The 22,417-nt window shown below is 35.7% G+C and overlaps 1 protein-coding gene and 1 non-coding gene across 10 annotated transcripts in view; one reads left to right on the plus strand and one right to left on the minus strand.

The window, feature by feature from the left end:
- The window catches only part of SCAF8 (SR-related CTD associated factor 8), a 175,651-nt gene that overhangs the window by 89,438 nt on the left and 63,796 nt on the right, over nt 1–22,417 (plus strand). For 5 of the 9 annotated variants that reach the window (XM_063813590.1, XM_003311555.7, XM_016956512.4 and 2 more), the window contains 4 exons: nt 1,373–1,517; nt 4,312–4,380; nt 8,051–8,269; nt 9,053–11,174. In XM_063813590.1, the coding sequence (XP_063669660.1) occupies nt 1,373–1,517; nt 4,312–4,380; nt 8,051–8,269; nt 9,053–10,509 (1,890 nt within the window). In that variant the 3' untranslated portion in view covers nt 10,510–11,174. Of the gene's footprint in view, nt 1–1,372; nt 1,518–4,311; nt 4,381–8,050; nt 8,270–9,052; nt 11,175–22,417 lie in introns of those variants that run through there. The other 4 variants (XM_063813592.1, XM_063813589.1, XM_054686448.2 and 1 more) reach the window with 1 other exon arrangement.
- On the minus strand, nt 2,314–2,417 carry LOC112209590 (U6 spliceosomal RNA). The gene has a single exon (XR_002944426.1). It is a non-coding gene; the product is annotated as a U6 spliceosomal RNA (small nuclear RNA).

The following is a 22,417-nucleotide window of genomic DNA, read 5'->3' on the forward strand; positions in this document are numbered from 1 at the left end:
CCCAGAAATCTCTGCCCTTTTGGAGCTTTTATTCTCAATAGTGGTGACAGAAAACGTAAAATAAATATGATGATGAGATCCTATGGAAGGAAAAAAGTAGCGTAAGGCTGATCTATTTTAAACAGAATGGTGAGGATAGACCTAATTGAGAATGAGAAATTTGAGCAATGACTTAAAAGTACCAAGGGAGTTAACCATGTGGATATCTGATGATGAACATTCTGTTCAGAGGCAACAACCAGTGCACAGGTCCCACACCAGGAATATGGTTGGTGTGGTCCAGGAGTGTTAAGTGGGCTAGAATAAAGCCAGTCCTCTCTAAGGACTTTGGCTTTCACTTGGAATGAGATGGATGGTGGGTCTTTACATGTGACAAAAAGAGAGAGAGAAAGATGAGGAGTCATTGGAGGATTTTGAGCAGAGGAGTGACTTGATCTGGCTTACAGTTTTAAAGGATTGCACTGGTTACTATTTTGAGAATAGGCTGTAGTGAGCTTTGAGCAGGGAGACCAGTTAAAAGACAGTTGTAGCAATCCAGATGAGAGCTGGTGGTGGCTCAGAATAGACTTCTGGAGTGTCTATTGCACTGGAGGTAATGAGAAAATAGTGGAGGTAATGAGAAATGGTCAGATACTAGGTGTATTTTGAAGGTGTTGTAGCCAACAGGACTTTTCCTGGTACGATTGGATTTGGGGTTATTATGAGCAAAAGCAGAGGCAAGGTTTTTGGTCCAAGAAATTGGAAAGATAGAGTTACCATTATCTGAGACTGGGAAAGACTGTGAGAAGAGTTCTTTTGGGAAGGACGACTGGAAAATCAGTTGTTTCATACATGTTGTTAGGTAGAAGTATCTGTCAGCACAATTGGGATGTTGAATAGACACTTGATGTAATGTGAAATTTACAGGAGAGGTAAAGCTGTGGTGCAGATGAATACTTGCGATTTTACCTAGAGTGAGTAAAAGGTACTTATGCTAGGATTAGAAAATAAATTATGAGAAATTTAGGCCATTCTAAAGCTGTTATTGACATGTTTCCTAATGGTGGTTAGGTTGCATAACAGGTATTACTGAGTGGGAGATGGCAGTTTAAAATGGAGCATAATATTCAGTGTTGAACTAGGTGACCATTAGTTTACATCACTTGAATGTAAGATCAAATTCATAATCTCCAAGTAAAAACTATCTGTTGAATAAATTGCCTTGTTTTTACCCTAAGTAGGTTCACTTGCAAGTATACAAAAAGGGGGCATAAAACCCTTTTTAGTAGTATTTGTTACCATCCTGAAAGAGAAATAGAATAATTTGCCTTTAGTTGTTCCAAGATGCAGGTGAATAAACTGATGAGTGAACTTTTTTGTCTATCCACAAAAGATTCCAGTGGCGCCAGCCGTGCCTACAGTTAGTTTAGTCCCACCAGCATTTCCTGTGTCGATGCCGGTTCCTCCTCCTGGATTCAGTCCAATCCCTCCACCTCCTTTTTTAAGAGCAAGTTTTAACCCTTCACAACCACCACCTGGTAAGGAATTTTTGTTTTAATATTTGAACTCTATTTAGATTATCATTTAAGTTGTTTTTCTTCCAGATTTAAGTACCATAGAGCAGTGGTTCTGAGACCTTAGCATGCATAGGCTTGTTAAAGCGCAGATTGCTGGGCCCAGCCTCCACTGTTATTGCTTTACTCGGTCTGTGGTAGGGGCCAGAGAATTTTATTTTCTAACTTGTTCTCAGGATGCAGATTGGTGGGAGAAGCAGCACTGACAGAGAAATATTGAATTTCTTTAGAATAATTGAAAACCATGGCCGGGCATGGTGGCTCACATCTGTAATCCCAGCACTTAGGGAGGCCAAGGTGGGCAGATCACTTGAGGTCAGGAGTTTGAGACCAGCCTGGCCAACATGGTGAAATCCCATCTGTACTAAAAATACAAAAATTAGCTAGACGTGGTGGCGCAGGTCTGTAATTCCAGCTACTCGGGAGGCTGAGGCAGGAGAATGGTTTGAACCTGGTAGGCAGAGGTTGCAGTGAGCCAAGATCACACCACTGTGCTCCAGCCTGGGTAACAGAGCAATTACTTTGTCTCAAAAAGAAAAAAAGGTGAAAAAAAAAAAAGAATTATTACTCTTAAAGTAATGTAAAATTTCCATTGCAGTTTTTATATGAAAGTTCTCTAATAATTATCAGCATTTCATCAGAAAATTTGCATTGTCCCTCCTAAGAATCAGTAGGCTCCATTTTGACATTAGAAATTATATTTAAAAGGCTAATTGAATTTGTAATACTTTGTTTTGACCTAATAAATTATTTTTATTCTTTAAATATGGAACACTTCACAAATTTGTGTGTCATCCTTGCACAAGAGCCATGCTAATCTCTGTATCATTCCAGTTTTAGGGTATGTGCTGCCAAAGCAAGTACTGACCTAATAAATTACTGATAAACAAAAAAAGTTTCTTGAATTAGATTTTCCAGGTAAAAACTATAGATTACTTAAACACAACTTACATATATAGTTTAAGATAGAGCTTTTAGGTCGGGCATGGTAGCTCACACCTGTGATCCCAGCACTTTGGGAGGTTGAGGTGGGAGGATTGCTTGGGTGCAGGAGTGCAAGACCAGCCCAGGAACAGAGTGACACCCTGTCTGTACAAAAAATAAGAAAGTAGCCAGGTGAGGTGGTACACACCTGTAGTCCCAGCTACTCAGGAGGCTTGAGCCCAGGAGGTAGAGGCTATGGTGAACTGTGTTCACACCACTACACTCCAGCATGGGTGACAGAGTGAGACCCTGTCTCAAAAAAAAAAAAAAAAAAAAAAAAAAAAGCTTTTATTATTAGACCATGGGAGGTTAGGTTAGAAGAATGATGGAGAGATACTTGTGAACTCCTGGAAGCAAGTGATCTTCCCACCTCAACCTCCCAAAGTGCTGGGATTACAGGTATGAGCCACCGCGCACAGCCTAAAAGCTCCATCTTAAACTATATAAGCAATTATATACGCATATTGATGAGATACGCATTTAAGTTATAGTCTTTACCTAGAAACTCTAATTCAAGAATTTTGTTATCAAAGTTTATTAGGTCAAAACAATATATATATAGTTTTTCCAAATTAAAATGCATTTGAATTCATGAATTATTTGCATATTATAAGAGAAGAAATACGGTATGTTGACTTCTGTAACTTAAGTTCTTAGATGTTGGGTAGAGTTTTTAGCAAGACTAAAAAATAAATTTGAGAATGGTTGTAATTTATAGGTCATGTAAGTGTTCTAAATTACAGTATGTGTAATTGGAAATTGATACAGATTTTAATAACTTTATTTTAAATATTGAAAAGTTTAATTTTCTGTATTTGTGATTTCAAAATTAAATATTTCAGAAGATATTTTTAAGTGATTATTTCAAAAATCATAACCATATAGGCTTTATAAAGTCATTGTTCCTTATTAATTTGTTGAAAAGTCATGTATTTTTATTCTTTCCTTATTTTAGCCACTTTTTAAAATGTACAAAAGGTATATTTTATTAAAAATAAAATTAAATATGTGTATCATGTAATTTACCACAAAATTTAGTTATAATCAGGATTGTGAGAGGAGGAACAAACCTTGAATACCAAAGTAGATTTTATAGTTTAGAATTATTTTAGTCACTATTTTCTAGTTGAATGTAATGGTAGCTTTATATTTCAAAAAATGCAAAGAAGTAAATTTATAGTGTGGTATTTAAAATGATTAAGAAGCCGAGTGCCATGGTGTGTGCTTCTGGTCCCAGCTACTCGGGAGGCTGAAGTAGCAGGATTGTTTGAGCCCAGGAGTTTGAGACCAGCCTGGGAAACATAGACTCGGTATCTAAAATTAATAATTTAATTGAAATCATTAAAAAGCCAATATTAAATTGAAGATTTACTTCAGTGCTTAAAACATAATATAGTGTTATCCAGAGTTAACGGAAATATTTTGATCTAGTGAGTAAACACACGTATCAAATAAGTAAAATGGCATATATAAACAGTTTACCTGGCTCCTATTAATTTTTGATTTTACAGCACCATAGAGCATGCTACGGGACTTGAATGAGTAAATAAATAGGATGTTCTCATAAATCAGGATCTCTTTGCTTTACTAGCTTATTAGGGATCAAATAAGGCAGCGTATATAAAAGCCATTTCTAAAATAGAAAAAATATATATAAATATGAGGTTGTAGTCCATTTTAAGAATATGAAGTTTCATTTGTAGCTGTTGGAATCTTTGATTTAAAATAAGTAATTTTTCTTGTGCTATTTTTTGGGGGTTTTTTTTCCGTCTAGGTTTCATGCCGCCTCCAGTTCCCCCACCTGTTGTGCCACCCCCTGCGATTCCACCAGTAGTACCAACATGTAAGTTTTCTACTTTTAGAGTTTTCTTTATTCATGGTAGTGTTAATTTTAGTGTGTCAGTTCTCATTCTTGTGAATTACCGTTAATATTTTTATTATGAAAGCTTTAAGACAAATGCACGTTAGATAATTTCTAAAATACTAACGGTAAATGACAGTTCTTATTGAAATTTGCTTGGTTGTCTTAAACTCTTATGATTGGTTTTATTTTAGTCAAAATTCAGAGAAGGTCCTCTCATCCTATTTGTGTGTTTTTTGTTTTGCTATGTGTATTAATGTCTTAATGTTAGTGCAGTCCTGCCCCAGTCCTCCCTTCCTTTTCTTAATGCTTCATGACTTGTTGAAGAAACAGTTCATTCTGTATATAAGAGCTTAAATAATGGATTTGGTTTTTTGCTTCTTTGTGGTACTGAAATTACTGTCTTTGCATTTCCTGTAAAATGGAAGTTAGCACCAAAGGCTTGCTTAGATTCCGGTTCACCTGTTTTAGCAAGAATACTTGAGAAGCAAAATGCTGTAGGATTGGTATTATCTATCACATCAGAAGTCTTGCAGTGCCTTTTTGTCCTCCTGCCCCACACCTTTTTTGGGGGGCGGGGTGCAGTGTAAAACTTTATTTTTTAGAGCAGTTTTTTAGGTTCACAGCAAAATGGAGCCAAAAGTACAGAGGATTCCCATAAGCCCCCACCCACCACACTTGCACAGGCTCTCATTATCAACATCCTCCACCAGAGTGGTACGTATATTACAATTAGCCAGCCTATATTGACAAATCATTATCACCCAAAGTCCTTAGTTTGCATTTTGATTCACTCTTGGTGTTTTGTTCCCCTTTTAATGATGTTAAGATTGATCAGAACATTCAGTGGAACAGTGGAACCTGGTCATTAAAAACATTGCCTTTCATCCATTGATCATTGTTTCTTAGATCTACTTTTTATTAGTTGCAGAGTGGTGATCTTTCTAAATGTATAATTCCTTCCATGTTTCTTAACTTAAATGAAGAAAAAGTTTTCCTTAATCAGGTAATGGTACTTAGTTACCTTGAAGTGTGGTTTGTACAGGAAAGTCAGGGTAGATGCTATTTTTTTCTTTAATTGCCATTTCTCAGAGTCATGAGATCTATAGGTATTTCCAGTGATACCCAGTGACCAAAGAGAGATTTCTCATTTCTCCTCATCTTCTCCTCCCTTGTCCCTCTCTCCCCTTTTTTTTCTCCTTCAGTTTCTTTAGTATTTATGGATTAATGGATTTTTACTTCTAGTCAGTTGCATTTTTTTTTTTTGAAGTGTAAATTGTTTCATCTTTGGACGGTGGGAGACCTGTGTTGCCTCCCTGTCACATTAGTTTTGAGAGCTACTTAGCTTTTTGGCCCAGTATATCCCAGACAAATCTTGTGTTTTCCTCCCTCCAATCTGAGAATCAGCCATTTTTCCAGTTGGGGTATGGTATCTAGAGAATTCAGTCTGGGTACTAGATTCTCATTTTGCTCTTGGGTTTTCGTCGAGTCTAGGAATTTTTAGTGGACAAACTAGAAAATGTGCATTTTGAACAGAAAAAAATGAATATGAAGTATTATTAAACAAATTAGCTACTTTGATTTTTATATTTGCTTGTGTTCTCATATACTGAAAACAGTAACATGATTGCTTTTCATTTTCATACAATATAGACATACACATAGTAGTTTGAAAGTAGTGTTACTGCCAACAAGGCTACCAGATGACACTAAGATTTTTCTGCCACTTTTTTTTATCCCAAAGGTGTATAATCATAACTAGGGGTACATGTGCAGGTATCTATAAATATTTGTTTGTTACATGAGTAACCTATATAACAAACACAAGTTTACCTATATGACGAACCTGCACATGTACCCCTGAACATAAAAGTTTAATAAAAAATGTATAATCAAATTATTGTGTATCAGGGTTACCTGAAATAAATCTTTTCTTTGTAGTTGTGGTGCCAGTTTCATAAGTGATTTTTTTTTTTTTTACATTTTTATGGGATATACACTCTAGCTTACTTGGTTTTGATATCTGTATTTTCTTTACTAGAATAGACATTTCAAAAGTAATGCAATGCAACAGTAAATATAGACATTTATTCATTTCCTTTTTTCTATCATTGGACGTTACAGAAATGCTAAATATACCCTTTTAATAATTTTTTCATTCTAGTGTACTCTTTATCTACAGTAATTCTCCAAGCTTCTGAAAAAACCTTTAGTAATTCAGGCAAGCCTACCTCAAAAATTAGACCTGAAGAGTGTATGTGATATATAAAGGTTTTAACTTTTGATTATCTAATTCATTTTCCTTGTATTCTTAAACTTTTTCTCCCTTTCAGTGTTTACATAGCTATAAAATTTGGCCGGGCATGGTGGCTGATGCCTGTAATCTCAGTACTTTGGGAGGCTGAGGTGGGTGGATCACTGGAGGTCAGGAGTTTCAGACCAGCCTGGCCAACATGGTGAAACCCCGTCTCCACTAAAAATACAGAAATGAGCCAGGTGTGGTGGCGCACGCCTGTAATCCCAGCTACTCAGGAGGCTGAGGCAGGAGAATCACTTGAACCCAGGAGGTGGAGGTTGCAGTGAACCGAGATCACACTACTGCACTCTAGCCTGGCAACTGAGCGAGACTCTGTCTCAAAAAAAAGATAGGTTTAAAAGTCTTTCTTTTTGTTATTGTTGGTTCATTAGGAAGAATTGTTTATTCTTTCTGAAAATTAGACAAAGTGTTCAGAAGTCATTTCTGAATTCACTATTCACAGAGGCTTACCCTAGGGCCAACCTCCCAATTTTTTCCTAGTCCACTAATTTTGGAAAATCTGCAGTTAATTAATGGAAAAAGAGAAATAGTTGTGTGCCAGATGCTATCCAAATTGCCTTTGCTGTCTCGTTTAATTCTCTTAATTCTTGTGCATGACCACAGGTGTTTTTATTTTTGTAGCTCTGTTGTATGCTAACAGTTTGTTCAGGTAATCTAGAGTTACATATGAAGATAAAACATTTCCTAAGTTCTCCAAGTATGATTTTACGGCATTCTAAGTGACATATTGGGCTAAAAATTTTAATTGTGTAATTATTTTGTATTCCTCTGGTTGTGTTTTTTAATATGTGTGACAAATGCACTTAGGGATATTTATACCCATTCTTTAAGATGGAAAGTTTATAGCTTCATATTTGTAGTCCACCTTACGTATTCTCATCTGATGAGTTTCTAACTTCATCTGACAAAAGGTAATGTTAAATGAATGTTAGGACCCTAGTACATTGTAATTGCAGGGGGATTGGGCAGATTTTCATACTCATACATTTCAGTCTGCACTAGTCATTTCTGTATGTTTAGACATTCACTTTATCTGGCATTCCTAGAAAATTATTAATTTTTTTGTTACTAGAATTTACTTTTTTTGAGTGCTGGTTCTAACATCTTTGGTGAAATATTTCTGAAAATTGTTAGTTTTCCCTATTGTTGGATAAAGCTTTCTAAATGTAATTTAGCCTATTCATGATGACTCCTTTTGTCATTTGAGCATTGGTTATTATATAATGTGCTTAGTAATACAGAGATGCCATTAAATTAAATACTCAAACTGCCAGAAAACTTAGCACATGAATTGACTCATTAAATCTGAAATATATTTTTCTCCTCCTTAAACAGCTTTAGTGCAGCCGTCATTATCCATGACACCGGAAACTGTGAAAGATGTTGGATTTGGTAGCCTTGTTATACCAGGCGGTTCTGTTGCCAGCAATCTTGCTACTTCCGCTCTGCCAGCTGGAAATGTTTTTAATGCTCCAACTAAACAGGCAGAGCCTGAAGAAAAAGTACCTCATCTTATAGACCACCAGATTTCTTCTGGTGAAAACACCAGATCAGGTAAATAATAATAATAAAATTTAAAAAAAGAGGTTGCCTCTCTGTATTTGGTGTTTAATTCTGGGGTGGCATGCGTTTGTAACCACTTCAATCTACAGATGCTGAAATGTCGCACTTTTTTTTTTTAAAGGAGATCACTATGTCCTAAAATTTCTATTTGAAAAAGTGGCCTTCTGTTCAGGATAATCTAGATTTCAATATGTTTCCATTAAGACCCTCACACCACCACCCCCTTTTTTTTGTCCTATTGGGACTACTTCAGTGTGTTGTCAAAATAATACTGCACAAAATCTGTATACTTATAGGAAGATAAAAATGAACAAGTATTGGGTGTGAGTAACTTCTATCGGGAACTTACTTCTAATAGGTATTATCCAGCTAGCTCTAGAAGATAAATATGGTGTTTGAAAGCAGTAAGTCCTTTTTCTGTGGTCCCACTGTTGGTACATTAAGAATTATGGTTTAGAGGCACTTGACCTTGATGCCTGTTTGGGTCTCTTCTAAGCATACTTTCCTTTCCTTTCTTTCCTGTCCTAAAGCCTTTTAAACCTCCACTCCTGTTCTTAAAAAAAAAAAAAAAAAAAAAGAATTATGGTTTAGAAAGGCTTTTATTAAAGGTGGAAGATCAGTAAAATACCTGACATTTCTGTTTAACTTAAAAAGATTTCATGTAGTAGCTAATGTACCTTGATTATTGGGGGATACAAGTAGCTGATTAAGCTAAAATTATTGGAAACTTTTGACTGTTATTTTGAGTTTTCTCTCTCTCTCTTTTTTTTTTAGTGATTCCAAATGATATTTCAAGTAATGCTGCAATTTTAGGAGGACAGCCGCCAAATGTGACAAGCAATTCTGGAATTCTGGGAGTCCAAAGACCAAATGTATCAAGTAATTCTGAAATTCTTGGGGTCCGGCCATCTAATGTTTCCAGTAGTTCTGGGATTATTGCAGCCCAACCACCAAATATTCTAAATAACTCTGGAATATTGGGAATACAGCCACCCAGTGTGTCAAATAGTTCTGGACTTTTGGGAATGCTACCCCCAAATATACCTAACAATTCTGGACTTGTAGGAGTACAGCCACCAAATGTTCCAAATACTCCTGGACTTCTGGGAACACAGCCACCAGCTGGACCTCAAAACTTACCCCCTTTAAGTATCCCTAATCAAAGGATGCCCACAATGCCAATGTTAGACATTCGTCCGGGACTAATACCACAGGCACCTGGGCCAAGATTCCCTTTAATACAGCCTGGAATTCCACTCCAACGGGGAATCCCACCCCCATCGGTACTTGATTCAGCTCTTCATCCACCACCCCGTGGACCTTTTCCTCCAGGAGATATTTTTAGTCAACCAGAAAGACCTTTTTTAGCTCCTGGAAGACAAAGCGTAGACAATGTTACTAACCCAGAAAAAAGGATACCACTTGGGAATGATAACATTCAACAGGAAGGAGATAGAGATTACCGGTTTCCTCCTATAGAAACCAGGGAAAGCATTAGTAGACCTCCCCCTGTGGATGTTAGAGATGTGGTTGGGCGGCCTATAGATCCAAGAGAAGGTCCTGGACGGCCTCCACTAGATGGTAGGGATCATTTTGGAAGACCTCCTGTAGATATAAGAGAGAATCTTGTGAGGCCAGGTATAGATCATCTTGGTCGAAGAGACCACTTTGGCTTTAATCCAGAGAAGCCCTGGGGGCATAGAGGAGATTTTGATGAGAGAGAGCATCGGGTTCTACCGGTCTATGGTGGTCCAAAAGGCTTACATGAAGAAAGAGGTAGATTTCGGTCTGGAAACTATCGATTTGATCCTAGAAGTGGTCCTTGGAACCGAGGATTTGGACAAGAAGTTCACAGAGATTTTGATGACCGCAGAAGACCCTGGGAGAGGCAAAGGGATAGGGATGACAGAGATTTTGATTTCTGCAGAGAAATGAATGGAAATCGTCTTGGACGAGACAGAATTCAAAACACTTGGGTTCCCCCTCCTCATGCTCGGGTTTTTGATTATTTTGAAGGGGCCACTTCTCAACGAAAAGGTGATAATGTGCCTCAGGTTAATGGTGAAAATACAGAGAGACATGCTCAGCCACCACCTATACCAGTACAGAATGATCCTGAACTTTATGAAAAACTGACATCTTCAAATGAAATAAACAAGGAGAAGAGTGACACAGTTGCTGATATAGAAAGTGAACCAGTGGTAGAAAGCACAGAAACTGAGGGGACATAATCATCACTCAGTAGGTAAAAGATACCTTTTGTAAAGTTGTCATCTCTCTGTAATAGATAATGGCTGACTGGACCATAGTTGTTCACTTTTGTCTGCCAGAATTAAGTTAATCTGATGTTCATGTTCACCTTTCTCTTAAAATAATTGTACAACTGACTTGTATAGACATTGTTCTTAATATGAACATGGTAGGTAAACTTTTTTTTTATTTTTTTCTGATAAAATATAAATGTTGGCCCCAGATTCTTTTAACGTCAAGGAAATGAATAACAGCTTGTCAGAGACTTCCTATGGAAGAAAGAATTTTTTAGATACTATCATTAGGTTGGATATGGTAATAGATATATTTCAGAATAGCAAGTGGTGGTATATCTTATCCATATCTTTAGGCTGCTGCAGAATTTTAAGGTTATAGATAAAGCTGTGATATTTTATGCAAAGACTGGCTCTAGGTATTTGAGGAGCACAATACAGAGATTTTAAAAAGTGATTTTGTAAAATCTACACTATGGTCTCTGTTTCTCCAAAGTAAGTGTTTGTGATTTGTTCCTCATACTGCAGTGAGTAAAAAAGAAACAAGAAAACAACAACATAAATATTAAAGTACGTTTCAATGTTGGGTGAATTTTGTTTTTAGATGCCAATAAAACTTATTTGTTTGATAACAGTGTTCTAGGAATTGTATTTTTTTAACCTATAAATTCTTAAAACCTTGAATTATTATTAGCATGTGCTTATTTTTTGCAAAAGCTTTCTATCATAACAACAATGAACTATGTGGTGGAAAAAGCATGTACTTTGATATAAAAATCATGCAGCCTCCTCAGTATGTGTATAATATCTGTGTATGTTTATTGTGGAAGTCGTGTAGTTTTTTTCTGTTTCTCTGTATGTCCGTCTTCATGCACATACAGAGAAAATAGAAAGTTGAAAAAGTTTAGATAATAAAATATTCTTTTAAATCTGGTAGAATATTGGAGAAATCTGGCTAATTAACATGGGTTATAGTTAAAGCTCTTGGTCTTCATGAAGGTAAAATAAGAGATATTATAAAGAGATAGACTGGTAGTTTGGCAGTTCTATTTTTAATATAGGTAAGCATGAAGCCAGAGTTAGCATGGAGCCAAATTTCACATAAATGCTTGCATTGCTTTGTTTCACACTATATTTGCTATTCTGCATAGATAGTACTGACACTAAAGTACTCACGGGTCACGTGCCTGAAGTTAATTTCTTAATTGCACAAAATGTGTAGTGGTGCTGGTGGACTTAAAGACATTAATGTGTATACCAGGAACATAATACCCATCATGTGTTTTGTAGGGCTCTGGGTAACACTGTAGCCTGCAAGGTAAACTGAGTAGGGAAAAAAGTGGGGGTTGGCTTCCTGTTTGTTTTTGCTTTTGCTTTTAATTTTTATTTGCTATTTGTTCTCTTTTAGGTTTTACTTATATACACAGATATAAAACCATTGGTGTTTTTTAGTTTCTAATGGAAGGCTTTTATTTGGTTCTATGAGTAGTCATTTTGTTTCCAATGCCTTACCAGCAATTTATCATTTGCTCTGTTTATCTAAAATTTCTAAGCAAAGATAGCTCCAAAAAATGATAGAACACACCAGACATTTAAAATTGGATTGGTCTTGCCTACTTCTGATGACCTAGAGAGCTATAAGAACTTCAAGGTTCCTCGTCAAAAATGAAAGACTTCTTATAAGTTCTGAACAGAGATAGTACAGTATTTATTTTGTTATTTAGAAAAGTAAAGAGTAAAAATATTACAATGGTATTTACTTCCAAGGTAATTCAATTCAATCAGTAATTTGAATTGGTTTCAACTCTTTTTTCCTTAGGGTAATGAGGAAAAACTATTACATGGGTACAAAATTTTAATGTTCAGGAAATATTGGGCTTGCCCTTAAGGAAATTATATTGGCTGAGATTTCTCTCAAACTAGTTTGTGTTTAGCATTATTAAAATTAAGTGACAGTCACTTGGATTAAATAGCGATAAAAAGCATGAGACTTTCTAGTGATTTTTGATGCCAAGCTTCTTATCACTGTTGGGCCTTCACGTGTGTACTTGAAAAAAAAAAATGTACAAGCATTGCACTGGTTTGAAGATTCTAGTAGTGAAAGTTACCTAACCAGTTACCAGTACTGTATCTAGAAACCAATCTTGGCAATGTGTGATGACACTCTTTTAAAATAGTTAAAAGAAATTATCATGTGCTCGTTCTTTGTCCTTGTTTTTTGTTGTATAGAATTTAAGTGAAAGGAGATTATCCTCATTCAGAATTTTCAAAAGTCATAATTGCATTTGCCATTTTTTAAATGATGGAGAGAAAAGTTAATTATCTTACTTTGATAAATTTGGCGTAGGACCTATCACATTTTTTATGCTTTTGGTCACAGTTCTGTCACTAGAATACTAGCAATTAGAAATGTGCAAGGAGTAACCTAACCACTTTAATACATTGGTTTGAAGTGTTGCAAGCAGTGATAACTAGACACCAAATCATGTAGTGTTTTAATTTGTGACATGTTAGAATGATATGCCTTTCTGCAGTATTAGCGAACAGAACCACTAATTCTTAAATTTTTATCTGTATTTAAACATTTCATTAAACATTAGCTTGTGTTCTTAGCATAAATGCATGCACTGATAGAAAGTTTACAGCAGAGTAATCTGCATCATATGTTCCTTTATTTTAATTTTATTTCAATAAAGGGTAGACAAATAATTTGAAAGTATTGGAAGATGAAAATACTAGAAGTGTGAAATTACTTAAAACTCTGGAAGTAACTCCATATAATATTTAATAGATAAAAATGCATTCATTATTTAAGCTATTGCATTCTTACCAGACCAGTTCCTTTTGTCCTGAGAGTTTAGTTTCTTCATTAAATTTATTTGCCATTTTTCACTCATATAAAAGATTATAGTTTAAGGAGCCACACATTTAGGGTTGTTTGGGGGTTAGGGGACGTTTTGTAAATTTAAAAAGGAGAAGTCATCTTTTTAATTTGAAAAAGTGCTTTTTAAATAAACACTGTATTTCGTGGGATGTAAGGTGCCATTGATTGTAAGAAACACCATTCAGAAATAGAAAATACTTCTAATATGACATGCTAGTGATTATAGATACATTCCTAATTCAGAGATAAACGTGAAGTTTCTTAGTATCAAATAAATACAATATTTATTATTGAAATGGACTTTCAGTTTAGTGAGAATATATGAACATTACTGTTAATCAGTTAATTTGAATAAATTTTCTACCAGTCTAAACGTTTTTTTTTTTTTTTTTAATTTGAGATGGAGTCTCGCTCTGTTGCCTAGGCTGGAGTGCAGTGGCGTGATCTCCGCTCACTGCAAGCTCCGCCTCCCAGGTTCAGGCCATTCTCCTGCCTCAGCCTCCCAAGTAGCTGGGACTACAGGCACCTGCCACCACGCCCCGGCTAATTTTTTTTGTATTTTTAGTAGAGATGGGGCTTCACCGTGTTGGTCAGGATGGTCTTGATCTCCAGACCTCGTGATCTGCCCGCCTCAGCCTCCCAAAGTACTGGGATTACAGGTGTGAGCCACAGCACCCGTCCCAGTCTAAACTTTCGTACGCACACACACATATCACCTCAAGTGATTTAGAGAATATTTTGTTTTTCCTCATTATTATGTCTAATATATATATGATATCTAATAAGCTTTAGATATCTAATAAGCTTTCTGTTCTGTGTATATATATTAGATATCTAACAAATATATGTCTAACAGATTATATTATATATATATATGATGGGCACAACCTTTAATGAACAAGAAGATTCTCATATTAAAACTTTGTTATACCTTATGTGCCTTCATCATCATTACTTTATTGGGTGCTATATTAATAAAATACTTGGCTTTTAACTTACAAAGAAAACTAACATATTTCTCTTTAAAAATATTTTACTTACATAATATATAGAAAGGCAAGTATCTTTATATTCATTAGGCAAAATAAAGGTCTAAATTATTTTAAGTAGTCATACTATGGTGTGGCAGAGAATTATAAATCTTAATATTGTTCATGCTGTGGTTTCATATATGATATCTTTTAAACTAACAAATTGTAGACACTGAAAATTTATTACTTGTGAAGAGAAATATTGATTATTATAATTTTTAATGGAAGATTTAAAAACAAGATACCTTGATATCCAGCAAAACTTTCTAAAACTAGAACTTAAAATTAAGGGCCCAGATTTTTTTTTTTTTTTTTGGTGGAAAGGCATACTTTAAATATGGGCACATAAATATTGAAAGCAATTTGAGATGTCCTCTCTCTCTGGTCCCCAGGCAGGAAATGTATAACAGAAACACCTGTGGAGCTCTCTGAAAATATTTTGGTGGGGGTATGGGGAGTAGAGGGTGGTCACCACAGACTTACTAATACAGAATCTCCTGAGGGTGATATATATATAAAATATATGCATACATGCACCTTCCTGTGTATATATGGTTTTTTAAATCCCCACATACCACCATTTCAGATATATTAAAATATGTACATCTTTATTATACCATACACTTGAGATTCTTAAGATTTTAAAAAATCCAAATATTTTAGTTACATGAGATTATGTTTAGTGTTTCAACAAAGCATGCAGTTAACTGTGGCAGTTGGTGTTGGAGGATGATTCAAAAGTAGAGAAGTCAGTTATCACAGCTTAAATTTAAGCATTAATCTAAAGATGAGTTATAGGAAGAAAGGGATGGCAGGAAGCATATGAGATGGTTTTGTAGGGAAGTATTTTTTTTTATGCAAGTGAAACTTGTTCATGGATTATTACCTCAAGGAAAATTTACTTGATACATGTAATTAAGTGTTTTGATTATAGAAAGAATCTCTTTGGACCAATATTGTAGGTGTTCAGGGTCTAGAAGCAATGTTATTAGTAAGACTCCTTAGATGTGCATGTCAAAACTAATGCAAATCAGTGAATTATTTGGGCATGAGCTTTGCTTAGGCATTTTTCATCCCCTCCACTTAAGTTCCTCCTTTTTCATCAGGCTCTTTTGCTCCAATATGTATACTTAGAATGACTCGGGCTTCTTGTTCTAAAGTTTATTCAAGATACAGAACAAATATTCTAAGTAATTTGTAAAATATATATTGTATATCAAGGGATAGAATTGTGCTAATGGGCTAATTTCATATTGTATGGGAGACATTAGATGCCTCAGTTAATTGAGGGTGTTTTTGTGTGGAGCTCAATAGATAGTTCAAGTATATTTGAATAGCAATGGTGGAAATACAGCACCTGGTTGTCCTGTGTTCTTTGTTCCCTACCCTCTCCCCCCACTTCCATCCCCACCCCTGTGGGCAGCTATCATTGTTTTGTTTTATTTTTCTGCCTTTCTCAGAATTAGCCTCCAAATCCTTCTCATAGAGCACTCCAGGCTCCTTTTTGACCCCATCATTCCAGGCAGGGACCATCAATTGGATTTGTTGTTTGCATTGAAAGTCATTTGCTGCCCCTTCACTAAGTGATTATTTCTGACATCATTTCTAGCATTTAATTACCTCAAGTCTATGAAATAAGCTTTCTTTTCTGTAAACGACCAGTTGAGGAAGAAAACTAAGAGGAATGGAAAGACTTAACATTATTGGAACACTTTTAAAAATAGCACAAATTTTATTGCCCTTGGGTTTTTAAAACTGCCTTTAACAATAGCTAGATGTGTGGCTTTGGACAAGTTACTGAGCCTCTGAACATCGTTTGTTATTAGCTAATCTGAAGGGCTAAATTTTCATTATTAAAGATAATATTAGCTAATGCTAAATGGACACATGCTCTGTGACAGGAACTGGAATAATTGTATTACCTGCACAATATAATCCTTACGACAGTCCTATAAGGTACTTATTACTTCACTATTTTTCTGAAGAGAAACCCAAGACACAGATTTAAGTTACTTTGCAGACTCACTGTAGTGAAGATTTAAACACTGTGTACCAGATTCAAAAATTAGTGTGTACCATCAGATAAGGTGCCTGACGTGATAGAGGCTCACCAGATATTAGGCAATGTATATGCAGAAAAACATAACCCAACCAGCCATATGTTTACAGCCACAGCTAACCACTAAATTGTTTCCATTATTACAAACATATATCGGGCTATCTCCTTTTCCTATGGCTAAATAATTTTGATTTTCTTAGATCTCCCTTTCTTCTTTTTCTTTTCTCTTTTTCTTTTTCTTTTTTGTTTTCTTTCTTGAGATGGGATCTCGCTCTGTCATCCAGGCTGGAGTGCAGTGGTGCGATCATAGCTCACTGCAGCCTTGAACTCTTCCTGAGCTCAAGTGATCCCTTCTGCCTCTGCCTCCGCCTCCACCTCCCAACATGCTGGGATTATAGGTGTGAGCCCCTATAGGCACCTGGCCCGTATTTGCATGATTGGTTTTTTTTTCCTTAAGGTTATACCATGGCATAATATTTTTAAATTTCTTAATAACTGGCTATTTTGGAGGCAGACATTTATGTTAAGATTTCTTTTTGAATACGCGTTTTCCTGCAAATTAAATAAAATTTAAAACTCCTTATATCTTTTAAAATGCTTTGTAAAGCAGAGCCAGTGATTGCTTACAAATTTATATTTTAGGATTTGGTTTTGGCAGCTTCTTTCCAAAATTTAACATTTATACACTGCATGTATAACTAAAACTTAGTACCATTTTCTTGTGCATAAAACTCCTATTTTAGGAATATTCCATGGCTTGAATTAAACAATGTGTAAAGTTATTTTTACACGTAGTAAGCATTTAGTGCTAGTGTTTACTCACCACTTCCATTCATATGAAGAGTTTAGAAACTAATCTTTGTCCTTAGCGGCAGTGGATAATTTACAGTTCTTTTACCTTATTAGAATATATAACCTGATTTTGTTGTTTTTTTTTTTTTAAGTCTTCTATTCAAGTCACTAAACTTTATATTCATATAAGGTTTAATCCACAGCATGTCATGATGCTGGCCTTTGATAACTTTTTTCAAGAGTCCTTGGACAGATGACTCTGACCATTGTGGCCATATTCTTACCTAATCCACACATTGGAGAACGTGTTTATCAAGTTTATGAGTTATATTTCCACTAATCTTCGTAAAAGTAATTATCTTATTATTACATGAAATAAATGTTGTTGCACGTGAACAAGCATTTTTTTAATAATGAGTCTGTTTATTACTGAACTAAGTTTATACGTTAGCAAGGGTTTCAGTAAAATAAGATTTGTGTTAAATAATCTTCAGAAGTGTAAAGGAGAACTACTATTTAAGAGGTGGTATTCTGTGGTGATAAAAATTGCTTTAGGGTTGCATTTATATATCGCTGCGGTCATACCAAGGGTCAGGATATAGGTTTTTAGTTGGCAAAACCATCAAGGACTCCATTTAGAAGGGTATTTTTAATAAAATTTATTGAGTATTTTAATTACAGCCCTCTGCTTTCATGCATTTTTGCTAGCAAAATAGTCTTTGACCATAGGTTTAATGCACTCTCACTACAAGGAGAGAAGGGTTTTGAGGGTGGAGAGACTTGAACCTGTAGTGTGGCAGGCATTCTACAAAATATATTTTCAGAAATACCCTGTGGGGTAGGCTTTGTTATCTTTTCTTTACAAGTGAAGAGGCGAACTCAAAAGATGCCTATGGTTGGTTACACAGCTTTTGATTTGCATAGGTATTGGAACCCAGGTTTTGCTGACTTCAATGCTTTACCTTAAAAGATGCTTTTTTAGAATGGTAGATGTTAATAGATGGTCTGTGTAATTAGTTTCCTGGGCCTCCTGCAACAACATAGAAAAAAATGGGTAACGTAACATTTATTCTCTCACAATTCCAGAGGCCAGAAGTCCAAAATCAAGGCGTCAGCAGGGCGATGCTCTCTGAAGGCTCTAGAGGAGAATCCTTCCTTACCTCTTCCAAACTTGTGGCAGTTCTCAGCAGTCCTTGGTGTTCTTGGCTTGTACATGCATCACTCCAATATCTGCCTCCATCACCCCCCAGCTGTCTTTCCTCATATGTTTTTGCATCATCTTACCTCTGCGTCTGTGTTCAAGTTTTCTTCTGCTTATGAGGACATCGGTTATATTCGTTTAGGAGCCTACCCTATTCCAGTGTGATCTCATCTTAGTTACATCTACCATGACCTTATTTCCAAATAAGGTTACATTTTCAGACATGGTAGTTAAGACTTTAACGTATATTTTTGGGGTTGAGAGGACACAATTCAGTTGGTAACAGCTATGACAAAATTGGGTAAATTGATGAACATCTTAAAAAAAACACAGTGGAAGAGGCAGGCACTGTAGAGTGACAAAATACATCTTTATAGAAATTCCATGTTAAAATTATTTTGTGTTATAATAATCAAATTTAAATACCTAATACATATATTACCATTAAACAGGATAGTCAGCACTACCTAGTTTTTTAGCTGAATTTGTAATGTCCATATGTTTATGTTTCTTTAGTAATACTTGAACTAAAGGAATTTGCAAAGAAAACCCAATAATATTAGTATTACATCAAAAACAGTTACTGTGTATTTTTCTTCCATCAAGAAATAATGCTGACTTTTAAAGGTGGAGGAGTTTTTAGACTTCAGTAAACATAGGTACCCTGAAAATGTGCACTGTTGTATCTTTTCACTTTTGTATGTCAGTGCTTTGAAAGAATGGACAATGTTATCATTTTGTTTTGTCTGCTTATTAAAATTTTCTCCCTAGTGTGATGTGACTATCATTTTGCCATTTCAGTGTCATATTAGAAATGGTTGTTTTATTTACCAAATAAATTAACCAATTCGTTCAATATTTTATATATTATTAGACGTTTAATACTTTTTAAAATTTTCTCACAGTATTAACTAGCAAAATCTATTTGATTAAGTAAAAAACAGCTTTGGGTCTGACTGAAATCCAACTATATAAGTATATAGGTTCTTACTAAGTAGGTGCCTTATAACAAGGACCCCAAAAGTTTTTTTTTTTTTTTTTTTGAGATGGTCTCGCTCTGTCTCCCAGGCTGGAGTGCAATGGCTCAATCTCGGTTCCCTGCAACCTCCGCCTCCTGGGTTCAAGCAATTCTTCTGCCTCAGTTTCCCAAGTAGCTGGGACTACAGGTGCGCGCCACCATGTCCCACTAATATTTGTATTTTTAGTAGGGATGAAGTTTCACCATATTGGCCAGGCTGGTCTCGAACTCCTGACCTTGTGATCTGCCCACCTCAGCCTCCCAAAGTGCTGGGATTATAGGTGTGAGCTACCGCGCCTGGCCCCCTATAACTTATATAGAAATCTGAATGGAGAATTCTGGTTTTTGTTTTGTTTTTGAAGAGCACCAAAGCAATTAAAACACTGCTTGGCACGTGGAACTATATAGGTATTCACTATTGCTTTAATTGTCAATAATGGCTAATGGAGACTGGGACATCTAAGTTAGTGTTGTAGATTAATTGCAATCAATTAAATTATTTTTGCAAATTTGAGTATACAACCCAAAGTTTGGGGAAAAATGGAGTTGTATAGTTCTGTCTCCAAAGCCTCAACTTTTTGAGCTCTATTTGTGTTTCTGGTCTTTAGTACCAGCCTTTAAACACAGCTGTCTAATTCACTAGGCTATTGGCATGCTTCCTGTTGTCCCAGATGGTGGGTCTGTCACGGAGAGATGACTGTGATCTAATTTCAGGAAAAATGATCAGAAAGTTTCCTTCCTTTTATTAATTGTCTAAGTACGTCGAGATAGTAATAATTAACTGGTTAAAGACAGTGTAGCTGATTTTCTTATTCAGTTAAGTAGGAAAGTTTTAAGAGTAGATTTTTTCCATGGTACTTGAAAGAGGCCAATTTTTTTGAAACGGAAAAAGATATCTTTTTCCCATGAATATATTCATGATTAAAAAGTTATCACTGAAATAAATTAACCATTTCCTTAAATTGTGTCTGACTCAGTCCATTGTATGAAACACCATATTTAGACAATTTTTACAGATTGTTATACTTCTCCATATGATACAGAGAATTTGAAAAGCATACTTAAAGCCATTTTATCCCAAAGTCTGTCGAATAAAATTTGGGACCTTAAAAGAAATATCTATTTGGGGGAGAGAAATGAACTTACTTAACTAGCACTGATAGCAAAATCTGTGCAGTTATGGAATGTAGGGATTCTAGATATGTATATTCTAATTCTGGAATCTAGTCATTCATAATAGCCAGTTTAGGAAAACAGTAGGGATCTTGGCCCCAGTGGGAACCACGAGCGCCACAACGGTGATACTTATCTGAACTTTTAAATGTAAAGCAGTCATTTAATTTCTTAACAGAGCTTAAAAACATAACAGATGGACTTTTTAGGGGATAATATTGTTGCCCTCACATTTCTCTTAATAGTAGGGTGTGTGTGTTAATGGATAAGGAGAAATTCTGATGCGGGGGAGAGTTCATTACAAGTTATAGAAATAATTTTGTCCCAACCAACCTCTTTAGCTATGTTAGTATTGTAGTTATCCTGTGACTGTAAACACGAGTGTGACCTTATTTTTTTTCTAAGCCACCAAACATTAGATGGAAGTGATTTTAAGAGGATATATAGGAATAGTGTAGCTATATCTTGCACAGTCATGATACCTGCATTCAGATAATTGAATGAGGCTAACACTTTGTGGTTAGTCATTAAGTCCTTTCACGTATTTTGTGGGGTTTTTTTTTTGTTTTTTTGTTTTTTTTTGCTTTTCTAGAGGAATACTTTGCTACTTTTCCCTTTGTTCTAAGCAGTTACGATAGCTCTTCATTCCTTTTTGTAGCTTCAAGTGGTTGGTGACCTGGTGGAAAAAGAAAGTAATTATGCAACACTGCCTTTTGTCTAGTTGGTTGTAAAATACCTACCTAGGCACACTGAACAAGAGCATCTATTCCAGCTGGGAATGGATGAGCAGGGTTAATTTTTTTTTTTTTTTTTTTTTTTTTTTTTGAGATGGAGTCTCACACTGTCGCCCAGGCTGGAGTGCAGTGGTGCAATCTTGGCTCACTGCGACCTCCACCTCCCAGGTTCAAGAGATTCTTGTGCCTCAGCCTGTTGAGTAGCTGGGATTACAAGTGTGCACCACCATGCCCAGCTAATTTTTGTATTTTTAGTAGAGACGGAGTTTCAGCATGTTGGCCAGACTGGTCTCGAACTCCTGACCTCAAGTGATCTGCCTACCTCGGTCTCCCAAAGTGCTGGGATTACAGGTGTGAGCCACCATGCCTGGCCTGGCCTGAGCCAGGTTAATTTTTCATGATAAGGACTTTTAATTGCTCAATGAGTAATCTGACTTTACTTTTGTTTCTCTCTTGGCTATTTACATTTTTAGCTTAACATTTCAAATTAGTTTCTAATATTCTAATACAGCTCATAGTTGGAAATACATGTGTGTGTAGACACATACACATATATGCATGCGTGCATATGCGTATTCTATACCTTATCCTTAAAAGAACCTTCAAGTAAGCCTTGTAGATTTTCTTTTGATTTTTTTTTTTTATTATAGTACCTTGAGTATTCTCTCAGGAATTAGACAACTTAAAACCAGTATCATCTTTCTCTGCATAAGTCTCACATCTGTTTACCAAATTCTTAGCATTTAGGTTTTTTTTTTTTTTTTTTACTTATGTATGCATATATTTTATTCTGAATTTATGCCCCTGTCGTAAGTTTTGTTTCTTCAGTTTCTTCTGGGATATCTTTTTTTTTCTGTGCAGCCACAGAACAATTATGGCTTAGGAATAATTTCTTTCCAGCGAGGATCATCTCCATGTAGCCGAGGGAGCTCACATACAAATTAATCTGACCATGAGCTCTGAAAGGACAGTGGCTAGCACAT

Source organism: Pan troglodytes, chromosome 5 (genome assembly GCF_028858775.2).
Source record: "Pan troglodytes isolate AG18354 chromosome 5, NHGRI_mPanTro3-v2.0_pri, whole genome shotgun sequence".
Lineage (NCBI taxonomy): Eukaryota > Metazoa > Chordata > Mammalia > Primates > Hominidae > Pan > Pan troglodytes.